The sequence below is a fragment of the Tenrec ecaudatus genome, chromosome 16, assembly GCF_050624435.1.
Source record: "Tenrec ecaudatus isolate mTenEca1 chromosome 16, mTenEca1.hap1, whole genome shotgun sequence".
In the NCBI taxonomy this organism is placed as follows: domain Eukaryota; kingdom Metazoa; phylum Chordata; class Mammalia; order Afrosoricida; family Tenrecidae; genus Tenrec; species Tenrec ecaudatus.
In genome coordinates, this window is record NC_134545.1 from 58,461,098 (window position 1) to 58,487,408 (window position 26,311).

Consider the following 26,311-nt stretch of genomic DNA (forward strand, 5'->3'; position numbering starts at 1 on the left):
ACCTAGAAATAATACAGTAAATTATATATTTCTTAAAAATATACTTTCTCAACTCAAATGTTTAGATCTACTACTTCCTGAGACATTTATTCTTTAACAATACATTTTCAGTAAACTAAGTTACATACCTTGAGCAGTATGAACCCTGATCATCTAAGAACAGTTGATGAACATTAGAGAGAGGAATGGAAAAAGCTTAGCTTGTGCATAGGCAAAAAGTCTTTACTTGAATACTTCAAGATAATACCTGTAGATGTTGTTATTCCACCGCTAAAGAGATGTAGAGGGAGGGAGCCCTGGTGTTGTACATGGGTACACACCCAGCTTCGAAGTTAAGCATTATTAGCATGGCTAAACCCACCCAGTAGCTCTGTGGGAGAAAGACTTGGTGATTTGCTTCCATAAGTGTCATAGCCAGGAAAGATATTTGGGGCAATTCTAATCTGTCACATGGGGTTGCTATGCGTCAGAATGGATTCAGTGGTACCCAAGCACCACTACACTGAAGAAAGTGTATACACCAGAAACTTTCAACTACGTGAAACAGCTTTAAAAAAGAATTCCAAACAAAATAAGTTTAATATATGACAATAATATAAAAAATGTTGAAAGCCAATTGCTTTTTCAATGTACAATAGAAATGTGAAATTTAATGAAATGGGTGTCTTGGGAAAGTTTAATATATTCATATTAAACTTGTTATATATATATATATGTAATTTTAATACTAGACAACTAGACAGCAAAGAACTCCAGGTGGTCACAGTTGTAGAGAGTAGACTGCTGAGGGTACTGGAATCCTGGTGCCAATCAATATTACCTGGTGGATGGCTGGGGAGAAGAACCAGTGACCATAATGAAACGCAGAGGAAGGTGGCTTCAATGAGGACCAGAAGCACAAGGAATAGCTAGAGCATGAAAACTCACTGCGGCAAGCAATAACTCTGATCACATGGGTATGTGCGACATCCCTCTCCTTGCATACACCCAGAGACAGAGAGAAGCGCTCAGGCCATACCTGTTAAACAGGTTAGAGCATTAATCTATTATTAGACTCAGACACACTGCTAAAGTGTCCTTACTTAAGGTCTTCAAGGGTAGTGAGTTCTATAAATGTCCAGAGGGAAAACAAGAGATAACAAAACCAACACTAGTACAAACAGACTTCACTTATTATCATTTAAATCAAGTCTTGATAAAAAGAGATGCAAGTCTGAAATGTGCATTAGAAAGTTGCTAGAATGAGAATGGATTGTTGAAAGAAAGTAGAACCGATCTAGGGAGGCTTCAAACATCTCATGGAAAATGGAATGAAAAGATAATGACCTTTTTGAAGCCCCAGTAGGTATGTGCTTCTCTATGGGGCATACAGGTGTAAATGACATTTACATAGATTATTATTACATGTGTGCCTTTCGGCAACCTTTGTGAATTAATCAAATATAGAACTGCCCTTATTTCACAGAATGCTGTAAGGTCACAAAACTGCCCAGAAGTAATGATGTCATTTGTATTGACTGGAATCAAAGAATAATGATGATGGGTGGTTGTAGTTTATGAAACTATATTTTGAAAATTAGAAATAAGACATAACAATTGTGATTTTTACCTTATGCCCATAAACTGACAATGATGTGTCAGGAATTACATAATTCTAAAGCTGTCTAAAAGGAAGAATAGCATAGTTTTACCCTACTGTCACAGGGCATGGTTGCTTTAGTTGAAAAAAAAAATTATCTAGTCTCTTTTGTAGAGATGTCTTTATGAACTTAACATCATATGAAATGATGATACACAGGCTAAATAACAAACTAAACTCTCAATATACTAATTTTAAAAAAATACCTCTTTAGGAGTCAGAATTGACTCCAGGGCAGTGAGACTATCTTTGTATAGAGCGTTTTGTTACACCAATGACCATCAGTTCCTGTTCAGGAAGTTATATATTACTAGGTGCCTGTCTAAATAATAAATGTTGCTTATTTGAGTTTAAATGCAACCACTTATTCTAAAAAGTAATAGTTCAATTATTTTGTTTAAATTAAGGGTTTAGGAGAAATAATTAATTTTTATTATAGATATATCACCAAGAAGAACAAAGAAGAAATCTAAAACTCATACCCAGATCCATCACAAAAGTAAACAATGGTAACATTTGACAACCCAAACATCTCTCTGTGTACTGGAGACAGAAAGGTGAATAGAAGAGAGTGTACAAAAGGGACATCTTAAAACATAGACGTTTAGAATAAAAAGCTTCTAAGTTACAATTTGCTGAAAGTTAAAGAATTTAATTTGGCAAGTAAAACTGAAAGAAAATATAAAAATTTACTTAAATGGTAAATATATCAGTGCCAATGGTTTCATTTTAAGGAAAAGATTATGAAAGGCTGGAGTTTCCATTCTATTCAGCATCTGTCTGTGTGCTATGAAACATGAGGAAATGTGCCCTATGTTTTCCTCCCAGGGCCCCTCCTAAGTCCTCTCCATATTTTCATTACCTATTATTTTCATCAAGATTTATTAACACATTCTAGTCTATGACATTAATACAGTGGGTACTTATAAAGCCATGGATGATTTTAATGAATCAATCAATCAAACAAACAAACAAATAGGAAACCCCACAGACAAAATTTTTTAATTGTGCTTTTAAAAGCAGTATAAATGTGTGCTGCTACACATATGCTATTCAGTCATTTCACAAATGTGATTTTTCTGTTGTTTTTTTATTTAAAGACTTGGTTCGCATGCTGGCTAGGGAGAGGAAATTTATTTCTAAGCTGAATTTCATGAAGTGCAGTTGAGAATGTTGTAATAAAATCCAGACATTCCGTCCACCGCACTCCTTTCCTCTACTACTTCTGCAATTCAATCCAAAATGGCCAATCAAGTTTCTCTGGAAAGATTACTTCTTTATAAACCACTAATTCTGCTTATTGCTAAGCTTCAGATATTTTCTAGGTACTCCGAATTCTTGGTTTTACTATCAAGTCACTGAAAACCAAATGAGGATATTTTTACAATTTTTGTTTCCTTGCTTTATAATAGGAACAATATTCAGCAATTCAATCTGTGAGAGCTTTAAGCACTCCACCCTCCCCCACCAACTGCCTTCATATCACCACAATCCTGACTACCCATTCCAATGAGATTGGGTGCTCTTAAAAATAAAGATGCTCAGACCCATCCCTGATCAATGGAGAAATGTGACCTGGAAAAAGTGATTTTTTTTTTAAGTTGTGAAATGCAGTACAGTTCTTCCCTGCTATCCTAAAATGCAGTTTTCCAAAGAAAGCTTCGTAAGTTGAAATGGCCTAAAGCCAAGAAGCAGTTGCCATTTCTTTATACGGGAAAATGTTTTGAGTGTTCCAGACCCCCAAAATAACCCACTAAGTCATGCCAAATAATACATAAAGCCAAAAATAACACAAACATCAGTGTTCACAGACAGACCCCGCTCAAGCTGGATGCTGGGAATGCTGTGTTGTTCCAGGGGAAGGAGTTTGGCAAAGCTGCTTCCGATGCTCAAGGTGCTCACTTCCTCAGGACTTGCTGCAACACAAATGCTGAACACTACTTGCTTTTTGCCTCAAAGTGAAAACTGTCCTCGGATTTCTTTCAGTTACTGAAACTGGGTATTGACGTAGGTCTTTCCCCAAAGCGAAGTGGTGTAAAATAAACTTTCAAAGAGTGGAGGGTATTGGCACAGTGCTTTTTGTACTCTAATTTTAGGTGAAACAGGTCTATGAAAATAAATGCATTGCCTTTGAGCTCATTTTGATGCAGAGTACCCCCAGAGAACAACAAAGAAAACCCGCCCCACATGGTTCCCAAGGCTGTAAAGTCTAGGGAAGTTCAGTGCCTCATCTTTCTCCCCTGCAATGGCTGCTGGGTTTGAACCACTGAGGAGACAGCTTAACCGCAGTGACATTAAGGCTTCTTTTCAAGGAAAACGCCAAACCCACTGCCATTGTGGTGATATCAACACACAGTGCCCCTACGGGACAAAGTAACTGCTCCGTAGGGTTTTCAAGACAGTAAATCTTAACAAGAGCCGGCAGCCTCATCTTTCTCCCCAAGTTTAACCTGCTACACCACTGGGGAACATTTTCGTAGATAGCAGATACTTGTAATTTAGTATGTGCCTCTAAGTAGTAGCAAAAATAATCTCATGTCGATTTTTTTAGAGTTTAAAAATATCACTCTATTACCCTTATTTCTCAAATTATATGGTGCATCAATTTTCAACGTTACTGAATTGCTTTTCTGTCGACAGCAATAAATTTAAATTAACTTGTCATATACAATTTCTTATTAAAGTGAATGAGATTAGAAACTCTTGTTTGTTTACTGGGAAGTATTAAGATTGGTTGGAATGATTAAATGTTAGCAAAATATATGACTCTGCTAGAACTCTGGTCAAACAAGAGTCCAGGGAGGAGTAAAAATAGCCGCTGAATTTTAGGCCCATTATTACGCTTTGTGGGCCCAACATCATTCACTTTACTGAATTGTATGGCTAAAATGGTTACAATGGCAAATAAATAAATGATGTGTGTATATATCTATTTCACAGAAATAAAACTTTAAATGGCCAAATTTTGTTATATTACTAAAAATTAAATCACTTTAATGTAGGCATGATGGAGATCAAGCAATGTCAACATTTTGACCGGCTAAATGAACAAAATGGACAAGTAACACTTAAAGAATACAACGCAGAAGTTGTTATTGAAGGAGATGTTGCTGCATTTCAACAGCAGTGTTATTTCCTATCAGATCGAGTAGCAACCCCAGAGGTTTCCAAGGCTGTACTTTTTAGGTGAACTGCTGGTGGGTTTGGAATCACTGACCTTTCTGTTATCAGCTGAGTGCTTAATCACTGCACCGCCACCATTTGCTCTATTTGCTCTCTGACTCACTGCCATTGAGTCACTTCTGACTCACAGCAGCTCTAGATGGCAGAGCAGAACGGCTTCTTCAGGTTTCTGAAACGGAACCTTTGCCAGAGCAGACAGCCTTGGCTTTCTTTCTCCGGAGGTCTTGTCGGTCTTGCACTTAGTAACCCACCGCTGAACTCACAGCACTACTAGGCTTTGAGTCTGTTTTAATCTGAAATTACAGTTCAGGCATTTTAATTAATGTATATTACAGATGCTGAATTTCTTTTTATTGTAATATCCTATATATATCAGGTGGTCAGTCAAGAAAACAATCATGTGAAACTAAATGGAAGAAAAAGACTTAAAGTAGTTTATACATACCTACTGACAGAATTTAAAAGCATTCTTTGCATGTTTAGATAAATACTAAATTGGATATTTTTAGGTGGACTCAGACCAGCTTTCGGTAAAAGAAGGACACATAACAGCCTGGCTGGTCATTTCACAGAGGTTGTGGGCCTTCTGTTCACATACTCATCATGACAGGTGCGGCCCCTTCCCTACCTCCATCTGTGCCTGGCTAAGCCCTAAAACTGGCCCTTTCACCAGTAAGAAGCATATGGGCTGCGACAAGATCCGCATTTCCTTTCTGTTGGTATTTGCTCCCTGCTTGTCTTGGCTTGTCCCTTTAGTAACTATAGATATCTTGGTTCTGATTCACTGCCAAGTGTTAAACAATTTTTAAAATGCAAGTGATATAAAAATATATGACACATACTTGTAAGTTATGAAGCAAATAAAATTAACCTGGAGAACCCATTATTGTATTTAAGAAACAGAATGTTATCAATACTGCTGTTCCTGATCCCTTTCCTCTGCTACCCCTCAAAACTAAGCCCTACCCTAAATTTTGGTTCTCTTCCTCTTTTCTTCTGAAAAAAAATATTTTTTTTTTTTGCCATTTAGGTATGTATCCTTAAACTATATAATGTTTAATGGCTTAATATACACAATCCATCTGGCTTGCTTTTCAAAAATATACTATACATTTTTTAACATTCATTCATCTTAATACTTATGAGCATTTTGTTTATTTTTACTGCTATATGATATTCCATTATGCAAATATACCAACATTTATTTGTTCTGTCTGTGTAAATAATTATCTGGCTTTTTTGTTTGTTTTGGGTAGGTTCTGCTATAAGAATTTCCCTATAAATATCTTTGCAAATATTTCCTGATATATGTACTTAGTTATAGAATTCCTGGGTTATATATAGGCTGTATGAATGACTGACTACAGTATCAGAACCAAATTATGTTACTGAGCCTTTGCCTATTTCCATAACTTACACTCCTATTGACATCATGAAAAGAGTCCTGTTGCTGCGCATATCCTTGCCATCACTTGGTATTTTCAGACTTCTTAATTTTTGCAATCTAGGAGGTGTGAAATGGAATTTCAATGTAGTCTTAATTTACATTCCTGAAACTAATGAATTTTGAGTAAATTTATATGTCTAGTTGCCACTGGTTTCCTCTTCTACGAGATGCCTATTCATTTGCCTGTCCTTCAAGAATATTTGTCTCTTTTCTTGTTGATTTTAAAGAATTCTTTATATCTTTTGCCTATGATACTTTGTTAAACATGTTGCAAAACCACGTGCATTTTCACTCCTACTGATCTACAATACTAGTGCTGGCTCTCTTTGCTACACTCTCTCCCTCTCCACCCAGGCTAGACAGAATGGAAAAGATATCAATTATCTTCTAGAAAAAGTCTTGAAAACTCTATTCCCTTATGCAAACTATGCCTTTGTCTGCTCTGCAGCCAGAAGAACCGCTGGAGCCCGGCTGTTCTAACTGGGGCACAGTGAGAGGAACCCTGATAAAAAGGGAGAAAAAATGTGTAACAAATCCTCAAATTCCGAAAAACAAAAACCACAGGACCTACTGGGTGGCTTGAGACTGGGTGGCTCCCTGGGACCATTGCCACAATACTCTTCTAACCTTGAATCCAAACCAACCCCTGAGGTTACCTTGTAGCTAAAAAATAAATTGGCCCAAAATAAAGAAAGGCAATATCACTTGTACATACTGAGCTCCCTCAAAAAATGGGACTGTGTGAAACCAAATGGCCAGCCATTAGTTTACAACAAAGGCGAGACTGTAAGGCGGGAGGCAAATTAAAATAACCAGAAGAGAAATCATGAGAATGTCTATACATTGTGAACATTGTAACCAATGGCACTGAACAATCTGTGTAGAAATTGTTAAATGGAAACCTTCTGCATAAACCTTCATCAAACACACAAAATATCATTTTAAAATAATCACACACACCAAAATTCCCATATCCTGAAAAAGATATTTAAAATGATTTAATCTTTTTAATATACCAGATAAAGTTACTAATAATATAAGTAAAGGAAATACAATGGAAATAGGTATTCATCTACCATGACTGAGATTCTAAACTGAATCCTGACTGGGATGGTGATCTATGAGTGTCTAGAGCACTGGTTCTCGACCTTACTCATGCCGCGACCCTTGCAGATAGTTCCTCATGGTGTGGACCCCCAACCATAACGTTATTTTCATTTCTACTTCATAACTCCTTGTTTTGCTAGTTATGACTCGTGCGACCTCTATAAATGTGTCTTTCAACCTCCAAAGGGGTCCCGACCCACAGGTTGAGAACCACTGGTCTAGAATATATCTGTCAAAAGTATCTGAATCTGCTCTATGTAAATTGATTCAAAACATGACAAAGTGTAAAATATAACACAGGAAGGCAGCAGAGCACACTGGATTAAGATCTGACTCCAGCTGGAGCGCCACCTGGCTCTGCATGCAGTCAGTCAGTTGTATGACAGCTTGGGCAAGTTATTTCACATCTCGGGTTTCTCTACGGTAAAGTAGAAGTAACTAGTAGAAGTAAAGAGAAGAACCTATCTCATTAGGGCTGTTAGGAGATATAAATGATTTTGAAAGTTCTTAGGATAATGCTTGGCATGGAATTAGCACCAGACAAGAGGAGGGTTCAAAAGGGTTTCATGAAAAATGGGATACAAAAAATAAAGAAATAAAAATGGAATACAAAGATAATGGAATTTTCCCAATAACTTTTTGAAGGCCCCTCAAAGATGTTGTTAGGTGCCATTGAGTCAGCTTCGACTCATCACTTGCTTGCCCCAGTGAACAATGGAACAAAATTCTGCGTGGGCCTGTGTCATTCTCAGAATTGTTGCCAGGTTTGAACCCCTTTTCCATTCACTGTGTCAATTCACCTTGTTGAAGGTCTTTCTCTATATTTGACTATTAAAAAATAAGACGAACTTATCAATTGTTACCTCTGTGGCCTGCTGTAGGGTCTGAGGATTTCTTCCTTATAGTATCTTAATGATCCGGTCCTAGATTTTTTACAAACATTTAAATACTTTTATCTTCACATTTAGGAAGATCAGCCCCTTAAGAATTTAGAGTTTGGTGTGAAATAAAGATCTAGCTAAATTCTTTGCCCATAGACTTAATTAAATTATTAATTATTTATTAAATTACTCATCCTCTCCCACTGATTCTGCATGATACCTCTGCTATATCAAGTTTCTACACATGCCTGGGTTAGTTTTTGCATTATTCATTGTGTTCAATTAGGTTATGCTGATCACTGCACCAATATTACAGTGTTCACTACAGTAACATTTAGTAAATCTCGCTATGTGTAACACAGCAAGTCCTTGTTCTTTGTCCTTATAGCTGTCTTATTGATTACTGGAATTTTAGTCTTTCCTAGGGATGAACTTCAGAGAAGCCTGGTGACGTACTGGTTACAAGTTGGGCTGTGATCGCATGGTCAGCAGTTCAAAACCACCAGCAGCTCCGTGGGAGAAAGAATGGCCTTTCTATTCCCATAAAGTTACAGCCTCAGCACTGACTCGGCAGCAGTGAGGGTCTGTATGTGTGTGTGTTTTCAATCATTTTATTGGGGGCTCTTACACTTTTTATAAGAATTTGCACATCCATTATGTCAAGTGCATTTATACATATGTTGTCATAGTCCTTTCCAAAACATTTTTTCCTTTTCTTTTTAAAATCATTTGCTTCATGAAAACAAAAATAAATAACACTGTTGGAATTCCATTGAATTTAGAGATTTATTTGGGAAGAATACTTAAACCAAAAAACTAAAACCATGATCACTTCTATTTATAAAATTAACAAATAATCAGAGAAAAATGGAAAATACCCATATTTTAGAAAATCAAATTACAATATATGGTTAATAAGTACTAATGATTAAATCACACACAGTGAATATAAATATCTAAGTTGTTGTTCAGCAACAGAGAAACAGATGAGTGTCAGCAGAACACCAAGACCATAAGCATAAAGCAGTGAAAAAACTTATGGTGATAATGAGGTACCAAACCCAAACCAAACTCACCTCCATCGAGTTGATTCCAATTCACAGCAACCCTACTGGACAAGGCAGAACGGCCCCTGTGGGCTTCAAAAACTGTAGTTCTTTATGGGAGTAGAAAGTCTCATCTTTTTCCCTTGAAACAGCAGCTGGTGGTTTCAAACTGCTAAACTTTGTCAGTGGCCCAAAGCCTAACCACTATGCCACCAGGGCTCCTATAATGAGGTTAGGGGCAGTGAATTATGTAATGTGGCTCTTCCTTTTTTTTTGGGGGGGGGCGCTCTTCCTTAACATAAGTCTCTTAACTCCCACCAAATCACCTTGCCATGTATGAGTCTGGTAAGAAGGTGGCGAAAATACTGCCAAGATTCAACTTTGAGTAATTGTGAACAAGATTCACTGAAGTGGACGGCTATACTATCAGAAGAGCAGCAACAGAACCAGGAGCCATAACAAGGAACAGAGTGATAGACTTTCCAACCCACAGAGCAAATAAAATTGAGTGCTTTTGTGTAGGACGCTGGATTGAGGAATAGGGTCCCTCTCGGACTTAATTGGGGAAGGTGGGCTTGTTAACCCATGGAAGTGGAGCTGAATGCTTCCCTGTTCAGGCTTAAAGTGGTATGTTCCTTTGGGCATTTATTAGCAGATCTGAAACTTTGTAACATCCTATTAAACAACTACCCGAGTATTTCTCACTGGCATTACTACTTGTTCACTTCCTTAATAAGCTCTTTTCAAAAAAAAGTTTCATTGGCACTTCATTCACATATCTTACAATTCAATAGTGCAACCACAAGAAGAATTGTATGATCTTTTTTATTATTATTAAATACTTTTATTGGGGGCACTTACATCTCTTATCACAATCCATACATTCATCCATTGTGTCAAGCACATTTGTACATATGCTGCCATCATCATTTTCAAAACATTTTCTTTCTACTTGAGCCCTTGATATCAACTCATTTTCCCCCTCCCTCTCTCCCTTATAGGTTATAGATTATTATTTTCATACCTTACATCATCCTGTCACCCTTTACCCACTTTTTCTGTTGTTCGTCACCCTGGGAGGGGGATATATGCTTTGTGTTTTGTTTTTTAAATCATTTTATTGGGGGTTCATACAATTCTTATCAAAATCCATTGTGTCAAGCATATTTGTACATTTGTTGCTGTCACCATTCTCAAAACGTTTTCTACTTGAGCCCTTGGAATCAGCTCATTTTCCCCTCCTTCCCCCAACCTCTTTCCCTCACAAACCCTTGATAATTTATAAATATTTTTTTCATGTCTAACACTTATTTTTTGATGTCTCCTTTTACACACTTTTCTGTTGTCCTGTCCCCCAGGGAGGGGGTTATATGTATATCATTGTGATCGGTTACCCCTTTCTCCCCTACCTCCCCCCCCTCTCCTTCCCCTCCTGGTATCTCTACTCTCATTATTGGTTCTGAGGGGTTTATTCTGGATTCCCTGTGTTTCAGGCTCTTATCTGTAGCAGTGTGCATGTTCTGTTCTAATCTGATTTGTAAAGTAGAATTGAGGTCACGATAGTGGGAGGAAGAAGCATTAAAGAACTAGAGGAAAGTTGTGTGTTTTATCAGTGCCATACTGCACCCTGCCTGGCTCATCTCTTCCTTGTGACCCTTCTGTGAGACGTCCAGTTGTCTACAGATAGGTTTTGGGCCTCCATTTCACACTCCCATGCCCCATTCACATTAGGTATGATTTTGTTCTGGGTCTTAGGAGTTGTACAATCTTTACCACAATCAATTTTGGAACATTTTCTTTTTCTCTGTACTCATTGTTATTCATATGATATTTTTTCAATTTTGGCAAAAAAATATATAAAACAAAGCATTCATGAATTCAGCAACTTCTTTATGTATAATTCAGTGTCACTGGTTATACTCTTCATTATGTACAATCATTGACATCCATCTTCAAATTGTTCCACCGCTATTAAAATGAACTCACTGCTCCCAAGCAAAAACTCTTCCTCCTTCACCCATAGTAACCATAGATCAAGTTTGGTTTCTTTCTTTTTTAAAAAGTAGTTTTGATATACTATCCACATATCATACACTAACATAGTTAAACTGCTTCTAAAATGAGTTGTGTACACATCATCACAATCAGCTCTAATGCTTCCTCCTGCTCACCCCCCAGCATCCACTGATCACACCCCAATTCCCCTCCCCCCACTATCCCTATAAACCATTGCATCAGTTTCTGTGTCTATGCTTCCACTCCTTCTGGGCTTCCTCAACTGGGAGACCTAACAGAAACAATAAAAAACAGACAAAACTAAACAGAAAGAAAACAACAATAATATAAAGATAAAAACAAAGAGTATTTTAAAATCCAGAGAAGAAATTTCTTTCCCAAGAGCTATCAAGTTTACAGATAATCTGTCTGATAATAAAACTGTTCAAGTACCTTAACAGTGACTAGAGGGAATCTGCCAGAGGTCAAATCTGACCACACAATCTGCAGATGGATTTTGGGTTCCCACCATCCTCCATAGACTTCTAAAAAAGGATGCTCACAATTTAAATATTTTTCCCTTTATCATACTTGTTGCATTTTGTTATTGTCATCTTTGGGTCACACAGGCTAATGTGCTTCTTGTGTGTGGACTTAGTTGTTTTCTTGACCATACTTGCTGTATCTAAAGTGATCTCTGTGTGAAGGTGAGTGTGGAGCAGGGCCATAAAATAAGAACTGTTCTTAGAAAGGACTAGACAGGGGAGCCCAGAATCCATCTGCTTGTCCTAGGGTTATGAATGATTATGATTTACTTTGGAGGTCATATTGGAACAAAAACAATAAATAAAACCAGAACCAACATGACCAACAATAACAAAAAATAAACAAAAACACCAAAAGAAACAAAAAGGAAATACCATTGTCAATCATCCCTTTAGGGTATAAGGCGATTGCACTGATAACATGGATAATTTACCCCAAAACAGAATTTAAGGTAGTGCTGACAATAAGGAGTCTATGTGCGAATAGTCCAACTGCGAGCTGCGATCCATTGCTTGGCACAGGTTCATTTCTTACCCCTTTAATCATGAATTTTGTCTGTGAGTTCTAAATAGTCATAATAATGGATATTAGAACTTAGAGATAAGTATAGAATATTTATTATGGAGGCACATTGGGCAAATCGCCAAATTTGTCCTCTTACTCGTTTCTGTAGGTCTCTAAGGTAAAACAAGAAGGGATGTCAGTTAATCCAGATTTTCAATGATAGTGGCTTTTGTAAATGTAAGAGCAACTTGACTGAAAGTAGTAAATTAATAGGGATAAGGATGCAAACACTCTTTACAGCCAGCTTTTTAAAAACACTTTATTATGCTTTAGGTGAAAGTTTTCATGGCAAAATCGTTTTCCCAATTGATAGTTCATATACAATTTCTGTTCCATGACATTGGTTGCAATAATGTGCCAGCACTGTTGCTATTACCTCCCTGCAAACCCCATCTCCGTTCTTAGAGTGTCTTGATCTGCATTATAATGGGAATTAATATAGTTCTTTTAGTCAGTCTTTGTAACTCTCACCAAATGACTTTTTGGTGATGGGGGAAGATACTGATAAGATTACACAATTCAACTGTGAGTGCTTGTTTATACGGTTGTGATTACCATCTTGCTGGGTATAAAATCAGTCATCTTAGAAGCAGAAGTGGGGGATTTCACCACCAGGGAGAGGAGAGCCACCAGTGGCCTGTGTCATTAAGACCTGTCTGTGGGTTGATTTAGAAGACAGCTTTGACCCTAGAGGAAGAGCAAGAGAAAGAGCAGTGGGCCTTCTAGCCTACAGAGCAAGCAAAGCTCAGTGCCGTCAGGTAAGAGGCTGGCTTGTGGAGTAAAGTGGGGTCCCTCCAGGCATTTAATTAAGGGAGCTAGGTTTGCACCTTCAAGCTGAGGCTTATGAGTGCCAGACTCATTGGACGTTTGTTGGCAGCTCTAAGCAGCTTTAGAACATTGTCTGAACACGCAGAGTCCATGGGCCCTGTGGCTGACAAGCCAGAGACCAGAGAAGCTTGCTTCTAGGAATAGCTGAAAAGAGCCTGTCCTGTCTGAATAATTGTTTCCTGAGCATTTGCAAACTGTTAATTTTTTAACAAACCCCACAATTGGGATTGCTGTCTGTTAGCTTTGTGTGGCCATTGCAATTAGTCATTGTACCCAGTGGGAAACCAGAGTGCTGTAGGAAGGGCCAGCTGGTATACCATTGGTAGGGTGGGGCACATCTGACTTCAGTCTCAGAAATCTGCCTTGGGCAATGCTGAAGTGGAGTTTGTTTTCCTTCCCCTTTGTACTAAAAGGAGTCCTGGTAGTATAGTGGTTACTTCAGTTGAGCTACTAACTAACCACAAGGTTAGCACTGTGAAACCAACAACCGCTCTGCTGGGCAGAGGGGCTTCTATTCCCAAAGAGACCAGCAAGGATACCTGGTATCACAGTGGCCTTCGATTCCAAAGGATTGCAATTTGAAAACACCAGCCCTTGACGCAGGACAAAGATGGGGCTTTCGATTTGGTAAACAGTTACAGACTAGGAAACTCACGGGCAGTTCCACCCTGCTCTGTATGGTCACCATGAATCAGAATTGACCCCAGGGTGTGAGAGATTTTTTTTTTTCAACTTCTTCTTTGTGTGTGTGTGTGTAGGTTAAATATCACTCCTAATGTGTGTGTGTGTGTATGTTAAATATCACTCCTAATGTCATTTTTTCTTCTTTTAACTGGTTCTCTGATCTCTCATTGGTTTCAGGAAAATGTTGCCCTTTTAGACTCATAGTGATTGTTCTGAAGATTATGTTTTCCATGAATGATGTTTCATAGTGCTGTCTATTATTGAGCATTCTGCTCCCACAAAGATATACAGCTTCAGAAATCCATAAGGGCAGTTCTACTCTGCCCAACAGTATCAGAATTTATACTGTGGCACTAGGTTTGAAGGGCAGTGAAAAGGAGGAAGATCCTGAAGGAGATGGATTGACACATGGGCTACAACAATGGGTTCAAATATAACAATTATGAGTATGGTGCAGGACTGGGCAGTGTTTTGCTTTGCTCCATGTAGGATTGCTACGGGTAGGAGCCAATTGGACTCCATTTAACAATAGTATTGGCTAAAAGGTGGCTTCTGGGAGTGTTGTTTCAAGTTACAAGGGTTTTTTCTGGGTAATTGTCTCATGGTTTCTTTCTCTAGTCTCTTTTCAACCAGTCAGTCTGGTCTTTATTATTATTTTGGGGATTTGAATTTTGTTCTATTCCACCCCTCCCCCCACCCATTCTAACCCAAACTTTCTATAACGACCTTGGTCAGAGTGGTCACTTATGACTGAATGGTCAGTTCATAAACACACACAAAAATATATTTACAATGAGCAGTTTTTAACCTTGGCCTCCCAAGTCATACAGAAGTTGTAAAAAACCCAAACCAAACCCACTCCCATGAGGTCTATTCAGATTTGTAGCAACCTTGTATAGGGCTTCCAAGGCTGGAAACCTTTACAGACGCCGACAGCCTCATCTTTCTCCTATGTAGTAGCTGGTGAGTTTGAACTGCTGACTTTTATGGTTAGCAGTGTAATAATGCTTTCTCCAAAGTGCCACGAGTTCTTTAACTTAGTGAAAATACATAATCAATGACACAAACATAGTTCAAATTATGCTAACAGCAATGTAGCAGTAATTTTATCCCATGTTTAAAATCAGAGTAATGATATATTTTAAGTTATTAAAATTTCAAACTTGTGCCATTATGAGTGTAACATGTAACATGCTATTTATTTGAACAATTTATTTAAAAAAATTTTTAACAATTTAATTCTATGATGAAAATAGAGAATATAAAAATCTCTGACCTAAAAGGGTACAAAATTTCCATGGAAAAAGAAATATCTAATATCACAAGAGGCCTTCAAAAAGTGTCTGGAGCGGTGGAATTAAAAGATAAAAATAAAACATAGGAAGTTTTATTTTCTCAATATAAGCTCAATCAAGTTCAAATTCTAAATAAGATACCATTTATTCTATCCCTAAAGAATTGTGGGTCTTGTCAATGCAGTATTTTTTACATTATTAAATGAAGAGAAATGAGTACTCCTTAAATATTATTTTTAATGATTAGGAAACAAGTCAGACAGAGCCAAATTGATGGGTTCCTAGTGATTTTTCACTTAAACTCTACCATAATTTGCCACTGATAAGAGAAATAAGAGCATTGTCGTGATAGAGAACTTTATGGTGAAGTTTTCCTGCTAAAGCTTTGGTTAACGTTCTCAAAAGATTCATAATAGCAAATGTTTGTTCTTTGGGCCTCCAGAAAGTCAACAAACAAAATACGGTTTGACTATCTCCAGAATTGCTGTCATGACCTTTGTTCTTCATTAGTTCACACTTGTTTTACCTGGACTATTTCTGCCTCTTGATAGACGTTAGTTTGATGGTGCTTTGTCTTCAGGATCATATGGGACAGTCATGTTTCCATTCTTCCAAGAAATTCTTCAGAATCTTGTTAAAAAGTTTCCATGGAAAGCTCTGCTCTTATCCACTTGTAAACTGATTTCTTTGAAGCATTGTCCTCATAAACTTTTTATAAGGTATCAGTGATTTCATCATTCTTTCCCTCATGCTTCATCATAAATGTGATGCTGATTTTTGCTTGAGTTTTAGCTAAATTCATCCTGTTCTAATGGGGGTTCTTTTCAAGCCGATGCCTTCTCCTTCTTGGAACCTCAAACAAGACTCTGGTCAGACGTGGTCTGTTCAAAACAAGTGAGTATGAGCAATTTATTTTGGTGCCCCCATCCCCACACAGAAATCCAAGCACAAATTTTCCATAATATACATTTTTGCGAATTTTTAAAGACCCCCTTGTACAGTTAACATGTGGCGAAGCAAATAGTTTCTGAAATGAAAGCTAATAAGTAGAATCTGTTGAGTAGTTTTGGTCATGAAGGGAAAATTAGACGATTATTTAGAATGCTTATCCCTTTCCCCCGTTCTCCCACGCCTCTCTCAATGGAAGAGGATTGAAAATACGGTTGAAATATCACTATGTCCAGATTGGTGGAAGACAGAAGAGAGAAAGGTCTTCTGGACTGAGCGTTAGTCACACCAACCGTAAAAGGTAAGAGAATGCAGAGAAATCTGCAAGGGAAACCGAGAAAGGAATGATTGCTGAGTTACCAGGTTAACAACAACAAAAGCTAAGCTTTCTGGAAACCAAGTGAAGAAACTAGTTCAAGGAGAGCAACTTCACTAAATAAAAGCTGCTAATAATGAGGACCAGACAAGTTGGCTAAGTGGACCTCACTATTGATTGGCTTCAAGGTAGTTGGTGGTGGCAAAACCTGACTGAGATTCATTTGAGTGACTGGTGGAAACAGCACACTGTATAGAGACAGTATTCTTTCATGAATTTTTTGCCTTAAAGACAGAGAAATGGAGGCAATACGAATGGCGTATTAATAGGTGGAAAGTGTTTATGTGTTTGTTTTTAAGATGGGGGAAGTAATGTATGTTTATAAGATTTTGAGTGAGGGGGAAAAAGAAATGATGCTGAGAAGAAAGGGGAAAACACTGCTGGAGTACATTTCTGAAAGTGTGCTATTGAGATTCTGAAGTTCCTACAGGCTGAAGAGGAATTAAGGAAAGAAACTGAGGTTTTCACGCGTACTGCCAGATAAGGCCAGACAAGGAGTAGGAATGGCTTAGTAGGATAAGCTTTGTTTGCTAACTGCAAGGTAAGCAGTTTGAAACCATCAGCTGCTCATGAAAACGTGAGTGAAGGGAGGCAGCCAAAGGTACACTCAAACCAAGAGCAGAGGCAATTTTGTGATATAAAAAAATTTCCGCTCCCAGAATAATTTATTTCAGAGGACAGCACTGAAGCTTCAGCTCGGGGAGAGGGACAAGTCTGATCAAAGCACATGGCAGCAAATGAAGGGGAAGAGAGAGTAGAGCGCGCCTGGAAGACGAAATCCCTGTTCAGAACAGCCAATGCACAGAGTGGACCATATGGCTGATCCATGGCCCTACAGGGGACAACACTGGAGACTCAGTGTTGGGATTGGCCTGGTCTGACCCACCACACCTAGGAAAAACACCAAGGGCGTAAGGCACAGCAGCAGTGGGGAAACAGAACAGGGATGTCCTGAGGGAGTGCCAAGGATACACTTTGGGGCCAGGGCGTGACACCCCATCAGACTTGACCAGAGGACACTCTTGGAGGTCAAACAGACCTTGAACTATTTACAGGTTTTTCGTTTTTATTTATTTATTTTAATTATTGCTTTTGTTATTGTCATCATTTTATTTTCTTTTGTTGCTTTGTTTTGCTATGTCTTGTTTTTGGTGTGCATATTATTATCTCTGCAGATCTATCTAGATAAGATAGGCTGGATGAACAGTCTGGAGGAGAAAACAGCAGACCAATGGTTCCAGGGGAACATGAGAGAGGAGGAGGTGGGGCAAAGGAGGTGGTGTTAACTACCCCAGGGATAAGAGAATAGCAAGTGATCCAAAAAACAGTGGCAAGGAGGGTGTAAGAGGCCTGGTAGGGATTGATCAAGGGCAATGTAACCAAGAGAAATTACTGAAACTCAAATGAAGGCTGAACATGATAGTGGGACAAGAGGAAAGTAAAAGGAAATAGAGGAAAGAACTAGGAGGAAACGGTATTTATAGAGGTCTACATACAGGCATGTACATATGTAAATATATTTACATACGATGATGGGGAAATAGATCTATGTGCATGCATTTATAGGTTTAGTATTAAGGCAGCAGATAGACATTGGGCCTCCACTCAAGGACTTCCTCAATGCAAGAATACTTTGTTCTATTAAATTGACATTCCATGATGCACATCTTCCAGACATGATCGCTGAAGACAAATGTGTGCAGAAGCAAATGTGGTGATGAAAGCTAATGGTGCCCAGCTATCAAAAGACATAACATCTGGGGTCTTAAAGGCTTGAAGGTAAACAAGCAGCCAGCCATCTAGCTCAGAAATAACAAAGCCCACATGGAAGAAGCACATCTGCCTGTGTGACGAGGTGTCGAAGGGATCAGGTATCAGGCATCAAAGAACAAAAAATCATATCATTATAAATGAGGGGGAGTGCACACTGGGGACCCAAAGCCCATCTGTAGGTAACTGGACATCCCCTTACAGAAGGATCACGGGGAGGAGACAAGCCAGTCAGGGTGCAGTGTAGCAATGATGAAACATTTCCTCTAGTTCCTAAATGCTTCTCCCTCCCCCCAATATCATGATCCCAATTCTACCTTACATATCCAGCTAGACTAGAGGATGTACATTGGTACAGATAGGAACCAGAAACACAGGGAATCCATGACAGATGATCCCTTCAGGACCAGTGGTGAGAGTGGTGATACTGGAGGGTGGAGGAAAAGTGGGGTAGAAAGGGAGGAGGAACCAATTATAAGGATCTACATAATCTACATATAACCTCCTCCCTGGGGGATGGACAACAGGGAAAAGAGGGTGAAGGGAGACATCAGACAGTATACGATATGAAAAAATAATAATTTATAAATTATCAAGGGTTCATGAGGGAAGGGAGAACGGGGACAGAGGGGGAAAAATGAGGAGCTGATATTAAGGGCTCAAGTAGAAAGCAAATGTTTTGAGAATGATGATGGCAACAAATGTACAAATGTGCTTGACATACAATGGATGGATGTATGGATTGTGTTAAGAGTTGTATGAGTCCCAATAAAATGATTAAAAAATTTTTGATAAAAAATTTTAATCACAGTTTTGATTAAAAAAAGAAAAATGCAACTTTCCTGACATTTTTCTTATCAATGCAGCTGCCACCTTTCTTAAAACTTCTTCATAATAAGCCCCCAAGTTCATCTTTTATCCTTTGGTAAAATCTAGAAAGATTACCCCTCTGGAATCCTCCCCAAACCATAGCCATAGCCTGACCCTCTCAGCAGGTGCAGCTGATGCTGTGAGAAGCCACTGTTTTGATTTGATCTTTGTGAAGGCAATCTAATTACATTAAGCCAAGTGCATTACTGAGAGAATTTGTCTGCAGCCATCTACTGATAACAGAGACATGTTTAAATGTGTTTGGAATACACACATGCATGTATGAACTACATGAGAAAATAGTATTTATTAGGTATATAAAGTAATGTTTTATATTTCAAAATGATAAATCATAAAGTAAAAGGTGAACAAGTTGACTTATTTTAAAAATATGAATGCCATATACAATAAAAATATCTTAAAGAGAAGTGAAATTATACTGAGAAATATATTTAATCAAATCTGACATAAAGTTAAATTCTATATGTGAGGAGCACAGACAAAACAAGTAAAATAATCAAATCTTAGAAAGATAAATGGGCAAAGTACATATACACTGTTTGTACAATAGGAGATATAAATAATAAGCAAATATTAGGAAAAATATTCAACCTTACTACTAAGAAATAAAATGTAAACAAAAAACAAAGAGTCTTGTTAAACCTATTGATTCTGACTTAAAGTGACCCAATCAGGCAGGACAAAACTGCCCTTGTGGGTTTCTAAGACTGTAACCTGTTATGGGAGTTGAAAGCCTTTTCTTTTTTCCTGTTAAGCCTGTTGGGAAAGTCTAAGGAAATTAAAACCCAGTGCTAACAATACTTAAATATAGTACTCTAAATAAATAAATATAGCACTCACATATTGCTGGCAACAATGTAAAACATTAAAATCCTCTGGGAAAGCAATTTAGCAATTTCTATCAAACTGTGCATAGTCTTTGACTCAAATACTCCTTGATCTTTAGCCTAAGAAAATAAGTCAGTGTTTGGCCATACCATCTTGAACATACCCATTTTTTGCTGAAAGCTAAGTCTAAGTTGGGTGGGGCTTCATGAGTACTTGAAAGAGAATGAATAAAAGAAAAAGTACATGTAAATGATGTCCATTGTAGCACTTTCTATGATAATAACGTATTAGAAATGACCTAAACGCAAAATGCAAACTAGATGAATGACTATGAAAATTATGAGTACTGAGCTGATCAAATATTAGATATTCAAAAAATGTCAGAGCAAAATGTGAAATGCATACAATAATACAATGAATAGAATAAAACTTTTACTTCAGTTAAACGTCTGTCACACACAGAGAAACTGAAAGAAAAAAAGGTAAATGGAAAACAGTTTAAATGTTCCCTACTTTCTTGTTCTGATAACAACTATCGACACTTACGGTTAAGGTAAAATTATGGTAAGGCAAAAATTAGAAGACACTCATCAGTGGCCAAGTGTTATAGGCTAAGCCCTATATGTATATGAATCTATTTACTCCTGTGAGGTAAGTTACCACCAGGGCATGGCAGAGTTGATACTTCAATCGAGTGAATCTAGCTTCAGAGATCTTACCCATCACATGATATAATAAAAATAAGTTAGGAAAAAAATGAGATTTCTTTCCATTTGTGAGAGTCATGTTTCAAAAAGTGATGTATGGGTAGCCCATATGAAAGTCCTATCACTTGGTAATCTGAGTTTCTATTCCTTAATAATTGAAAATTAACCTTTTAGCTTTGCTTGTGAAGAAAACTAAAGTAAATTGATTTCAAATGAATTAGAAATGATAAAAAATTACATACTGGCATAGAGTGCTGAGTCGGACAAAAGAATTTACAGGACATTTTGATTTTACAGAGAAGTTAGCCGAGGTGTGTAATCAGTAAAAGGCTGACTCAAAGTTATAATTTGGTTAGTTAGTATGACCAGGCCTCTACGTCCATCCACCCCTCTAGCAGACAAACACCAAAAAATGACCCAAAATCAAGTAACTTACTGTCTAGTTGATTCCAGCTCCTGGCTACCCTATATCTTCCATATATTCTAAATTCCACATTTCTTGGCGTACAATGATCTTTCTTTCCCTATGCCATCTTGTACCTTTTATAAAAAACAATTCTGTGTTTTAAGCACATACCAAATGGCAGGTATGTGACAAGTTTTAGTTCTGCTAATTTAATCTCCACAATAGTCTTCACACTCAGCTGCAATAGATTCGATTCCAACTCATAGCACTGCCCCAGGGGATATCATTGTTTACAGGAGTCGAAAGTCCCGCCACCGTCTGTATCTCACGGAGCGGCTGGTGGGTTTAAAATGTAGACCTTGAGAATCATAGCCCAATGGGAAACCACGACGCAACCCAGGCTCCTGTACAACCATCTAACGAAGTAAAAGAATATTTTAAGATGAGACCAAAGTTCAGAAGGGTTAAGGATGTTGTTGCCCAAGACCACACACAGCCATCAGCTGGCATCCAGGTTAGATTCCAAGCTACTGCTCTTGCCCCAGTGTCACGCAGCAAAGGGAAGATGTCTATAATCTGGGGGAAACTGGCTCAGGCATGTAAGGGAGCTTTGGATAACTCGGTTCCTTGTTCACCCCACGAGAGATTCGTGTGGAGAGTTGTTTCTTCAGCTGGCTGCTTCAGTAGGTTAATAACCTAAATTATGTTTCTTAGAGTGGAAAAAGACTCTAGTTTCTGTTGATTTGGTGATTGATCTTTCACATCTTGATACTTGGGATCAAATGAATGGTCAAGATCTTGAAAGCAGGGAGCAAGGGGCCAAAATTACAATGCCTTGACAAGTGTGTTGGCTCCAAAAAACAAAACAAACAAAGCAAAGCTCACTGTCATCCAGTCAATGCTGACTCATAGGGACCCTATAAACAAGGCAAAACAACCCTGTGAGTTTCTGAGACTGTAAATGTTAAATGGGAGTGAAAAGCCCGTTCTTTCTACTGCCCCGTCACCATGACTCCTACTGTTGCTCACGGGCTGATAAAATACATTTCTTGATATTTGAAAGGTACCTTTCCCCATGACTTTACCCTTTTATGTCTGCTCGTTTTCCTTTTCCTCACACCTCAACAACATAATCCTGTTCGTTCTTTTACAGACTTCAGTGGCACAGTGGGTTTGGGCTCAGCTACTGGCAGGTTAGCAGTTTGAACTCACCCAATGATCACCATGGCAGAAAGGCCTGGTGGTACACTTCCATAGAGATTAAAGGCAAGAAAACCCTATAGAATTGAGGTTTCCTCGGTAACACATAAGATGACTGTGAAGTGGTAAAGACAAGTTTGGTTTTGGCCTTTGCTCCAGCTAGGGGAGCCTCCTAACTATTGTCCTGGTCTCCCATCTCACCTAAGGGTATCCCTCTCACAGAAGGGCAAATAATTGAGGCAAATCTGTGACTGCCTAATAAATCTTCCTGAAATTCCTCAAAAAAACAAGTCCTGGACAACCTTCCCAGCTTTCCCTCATCCCTATTCCCTCACAAACACTTACAATCAGGACTTTCCTTCCACTATGCCCCAAATCTTTTCCCTTTTCTTTTTTGCCCTCCTAGTTTCCTTACAATTTATCTCAAATGTAACCTTTGCCTTTTTCTCAATCTCCAATCAGCTATGATCCCTTTGTTATCAATGCCTTATAGCACCGGGTACAACTCTTAAAAGAGTTGACAGTTTGACGCGTTCTATGTCTGTATACCTGAACTGTCAGTTTCACTATGATCCATTCTGTTACAGGCCTTTGTGCTGGAAGCAGTGTCTAGAACAGATATTTATATTGTCAATGTTCAGAACCAAAAATCTACTGTTTTCAATAACTTGAACTAAAGTGCTTCCCAATTTTCTACTGTTGAAAATTGGTCCAGAGAAGCCAGAGTTTTTGGTAAAGGCAGTTTCCCATTGTTATTGTTAGTATTGTGTACCTTAGAGTTCATTCTGATCAGAGCAGAATTGCCTCCCTGGGATTCCGTAGGCAGTAATCTTTACTGGACTATTCCCCACGAGACACTTGACTTCCTTGGTGCGGACACAGCTCTTGTGAGACATCTGTTAGATCAAGGATAGTCTCAAAAGAGAGGCTTGAAAGCCTTAAACAAACCACCTAAGGTGACAGTGGTATATATTTACTTTTGATTTTCAGTTTTGTACAGACAAAACCAAGCAGCTTTGTGAAGGTCAGCTGCATTAAGACAATCAAATGACAAGTTGTGAAAGACTTTTTGCAAATCAGGTTGAATGGAGCTCTAAGATAATCATTCTGGGGGTGAGGGGGGAGACTCAATAAAATTTAGCTTCTTATTCGTGAAAAACGAAATTTCAAGAAATCTGGTAATGCTATCCCTCAACCCCCAAATTCTAAAGCTAACCAGAGAATGCTGCCGTGTTACATAAACATTTCAGAACGGGGCTAAACTAAGACTACTTCTCCTGAGGTCTTGAAGAATGGCTCCACGGGCCTCAACTGTAAAGCAGGCCCACGTCATTGCAGTTACTTGGTTTCTTTTTATTTTTTAAGGCAAACGGTGAGGTGCGCAGGATGGGAGGAAATCAATTCAAACGGCATCCACACTATCAGGGGCCAAACACTGGAACGCAAGTGCTTTTCTTCTTGTGAGCGACGTGTGCTAAGAGGACGGTGACTTGAACGGATCATGTGAACCCAGGCAACAGGCACCTGCAGCCTCTCCCTCAGCACACATTTCCACCCCGAAGGCCCAGCTAGGGGGCCATGGTGAGCGGGTGGGGGTCCCCTTCCCAAACTTTGCTCCGCAAGCGAAATCTCGGGGCGGCCAGGACCCTTCCCAAGGTTCCTGCGCTGGGAGCAGCCTCGGGCTGGAGACCCGTCTCTCCTCCTACCACACGTGACCGAATGGCAAGCCGCCGCCGCCGCCGCCGCCGAGACAGACACCGCAACGCCTCAGCTGCGGGACACAAAGCCTGCGCAGCCGCCGCCGGGTCCTCGCGCAGAGCCGCGGTCCTCCCGCGCCCGGCGTCTGCGGAGCCTGCGTAGGGCGCCGCCGCGAGGCGCGCCGCTCCCGGGCCTGCAGGGCGGTGCCGCGCAGCGAGCGGGGAGCGCGCGCCGCCAGCCCAGCGCGCCTGCCCACCTCGCTCGGCAGCAGCAGGGGCGCCGCGCCGCACCGCCGCACACGGCCCGACCGCCGCCGCCGCCGCCGCCGCCCCCGAGCCGCCGGCTCCCGCCGCCGCCGCCGAGAGCGCAGCAGCAGCCAGGACCAGGGTGAGGAAGCCGGGTCCCCCCGGCCCCCGGGCAGGCCCGAGGCCAGGCCCCCCGCGCCCGCCCAGGCCCGGGCCTTCCCCGCGTTTCCGCAGCCCGCCCTCCAGCCTCGCGCGGGCCGCTGGGCGTCGCGGGCAGCACTTACACCACGGCTCTGGAGATCATCCAGGACACCATCTTCTCCGGGGCTCGGACCGCACCTGCGGCCGGGGGGAAGGGGGGTGCTGCGGGGCGGGGGCGGGCCCAGCGGAGGACCAGGCCGCCCACAGCAGTCCTCGCGCGACGCTTCCGCGTGCACCCCGGGGCCGCGCTGGCGCCCTCGGGAGCCGGGCCCGGTGTCGTCTGCGCGCCGCGGCCCGAGCTACGCGGCGGTCGGTCCCCCCCGCCCTTCGCCGCCCGCCGGCCGAGCTGCTGCTGAGCCGGGCGGCCCCGCCCTCCGCTCCGCTGATAGGCGGCGGCGGCGGCGGCGGCGCGTTGGCCGGGGCGAAGGCCGGGTGGCCGGGCTCCGGGGGCTGCCAGGCGGCCAGGCGGCCAGGCGTCGCTGGCTGCGGGCGTAGCCCCGGCCCCCGCGGGCCCGCCCCGCAGCCCTGACCCGTTCTCCTCCTCCTCCTCCTCTAAGCCTCGGACAGGCCCATCAGGGAATGGAGGTGGCGGTAGTCGGAGGAGGGAAACTGGGCTGGGGGGAGCATTGCTGCGCGCGTGAAAAACAAATGGTTAGCAGGAACTCTATGTCTGGGGGACTGGTCTGCGCCGGGCCCTCCAGGCTGATGAGCCAAGATTCTGAGTGCGACTCCTCCCCTTCTCAGTTTTCTGAGGCCCAGCGCCAAGGGCATCCTCCAAATATCGCACTTGAAAAGAACCGTCTGGCGGCTCCTTGCACAGGCCCCGTGTGCCACGAGTCTGGTGGTGCATGGTGCAGTGCAGGGAGGGGCAGCGGGGGAGGGCATTGGATTTCATGTTTGCAGCAGTGGGTGTAGTGATGCCACTGTTCCGGGCCTTTTAGGGCACTTTTCCGTTCTAGCCTCTGCAGAGCCTGATTGACTGAAACAAATCTGTATTTTCCTGCGCCTGCCAGATAGCCCATGTGCAAAGCTGGGCGGAGGAGGGTTCCTGACCGCCGTGCTAGTTACAGCTTCTGCTGGGGGAAAGGTACCTGGTGGCCTAGTGGATTAAGCGTTGACCCGCCAAATACTTGAGCAGTTGAAACCCACCAGACTCTCACCGGACCCTAAGATGCCAAGGCCGACTGTCTGCACCCGTAAAAAAATTAGTCTTCGAAACCTATAGGAACCCTTCTGCTCCATCCACAGGGTTGCTTTCAGCCCGAATCAACTTGATGGTTATTTTACTTTATTTTCTGTAGGTTGGATTACTGCTTACAGTATGAAGGTAGGATTTTAAACCTCTTATGATTGAGTGACAGTAGATATTGAGAAAATAATCTTTACGTTTACTCTAGGCCTTTTCCCCAGGTAGTGATAATAGGAAAAGATAATTATAGTACTGAGATCGTGCAAAAAATACAGGTCAAAACATGAGCTTGTAGCCTTTAATTAAAGCCCTAGAAAATGGCTCATTTTGTGACCAAACTGTAATTCTTTTTGCTCCTTAGTTTTCCCATAGTAAAAACAGGTTAATCTTACTTTAACCTACTCTCTTGCCTTCCAGGAGTGACAGGAGTCTCTGCTAAATAACATATTTAGGCAGTGCCTTGACTTTCTTGGAAGAAAATCAGGGGCTTGTGTAGATTATTCTGTTACTTTCAGTTCCAAGGGTTCATAAATTTAGTATATATTTTTTTAATTTAGTACTTTGATAATTGAGCTCAGAAGCTACTTTCTTCCCAAGGATTAGATTCTTTGGGTTTTCACATTAATATTAAGATGAT

The 26,311-nt window shown here is 40.5% G+C and overlaps 2 protein-coding genes across 4 annotated transcripts in view; one reads left to right on the forward strand and one right to left on the reverse strand.

Annotated features, from left to right (window-relative positions):
• REEP3 (receptor accessory protein 3) overlaps window positions 1–25,127 on the reverse strand; it is a 109,056-nt gene extending 83,929 nt beyond the window's left edge. The window contains exon 1 of the mRNA XM_075534266.1: window positions 24,569–25,127. Coding sequence (XP_075390381.1) covers window positions 24,569–24,600 — 32 coding nt within the window. The 5' untranslated portion in view covers window positions 24,601–25,127. The remainder of the gene's footprint in view (window positions 1–24,568) is intronic.
• The window catches only part of JMJD1C (jumonji domain containing 1C), a 253,133-nt gene continuing 251,090 nt past the window's right edge, over window positions 24,269–26,311 (forward strand). For 2 of the 3 annotated variants that reach the window (XM_075534262.1, XM_075534264.1), the window contains exon 1: window positions 24,269–24,426. The gene's annotated coding sequence lies outside the window, so the exon portion shown is untranslated. The remainder of the gene's footprint in view (window positions 24,427–26,311) is intronic. The other variant, XM_075534261.1, reaches the window with a different exon arrangement.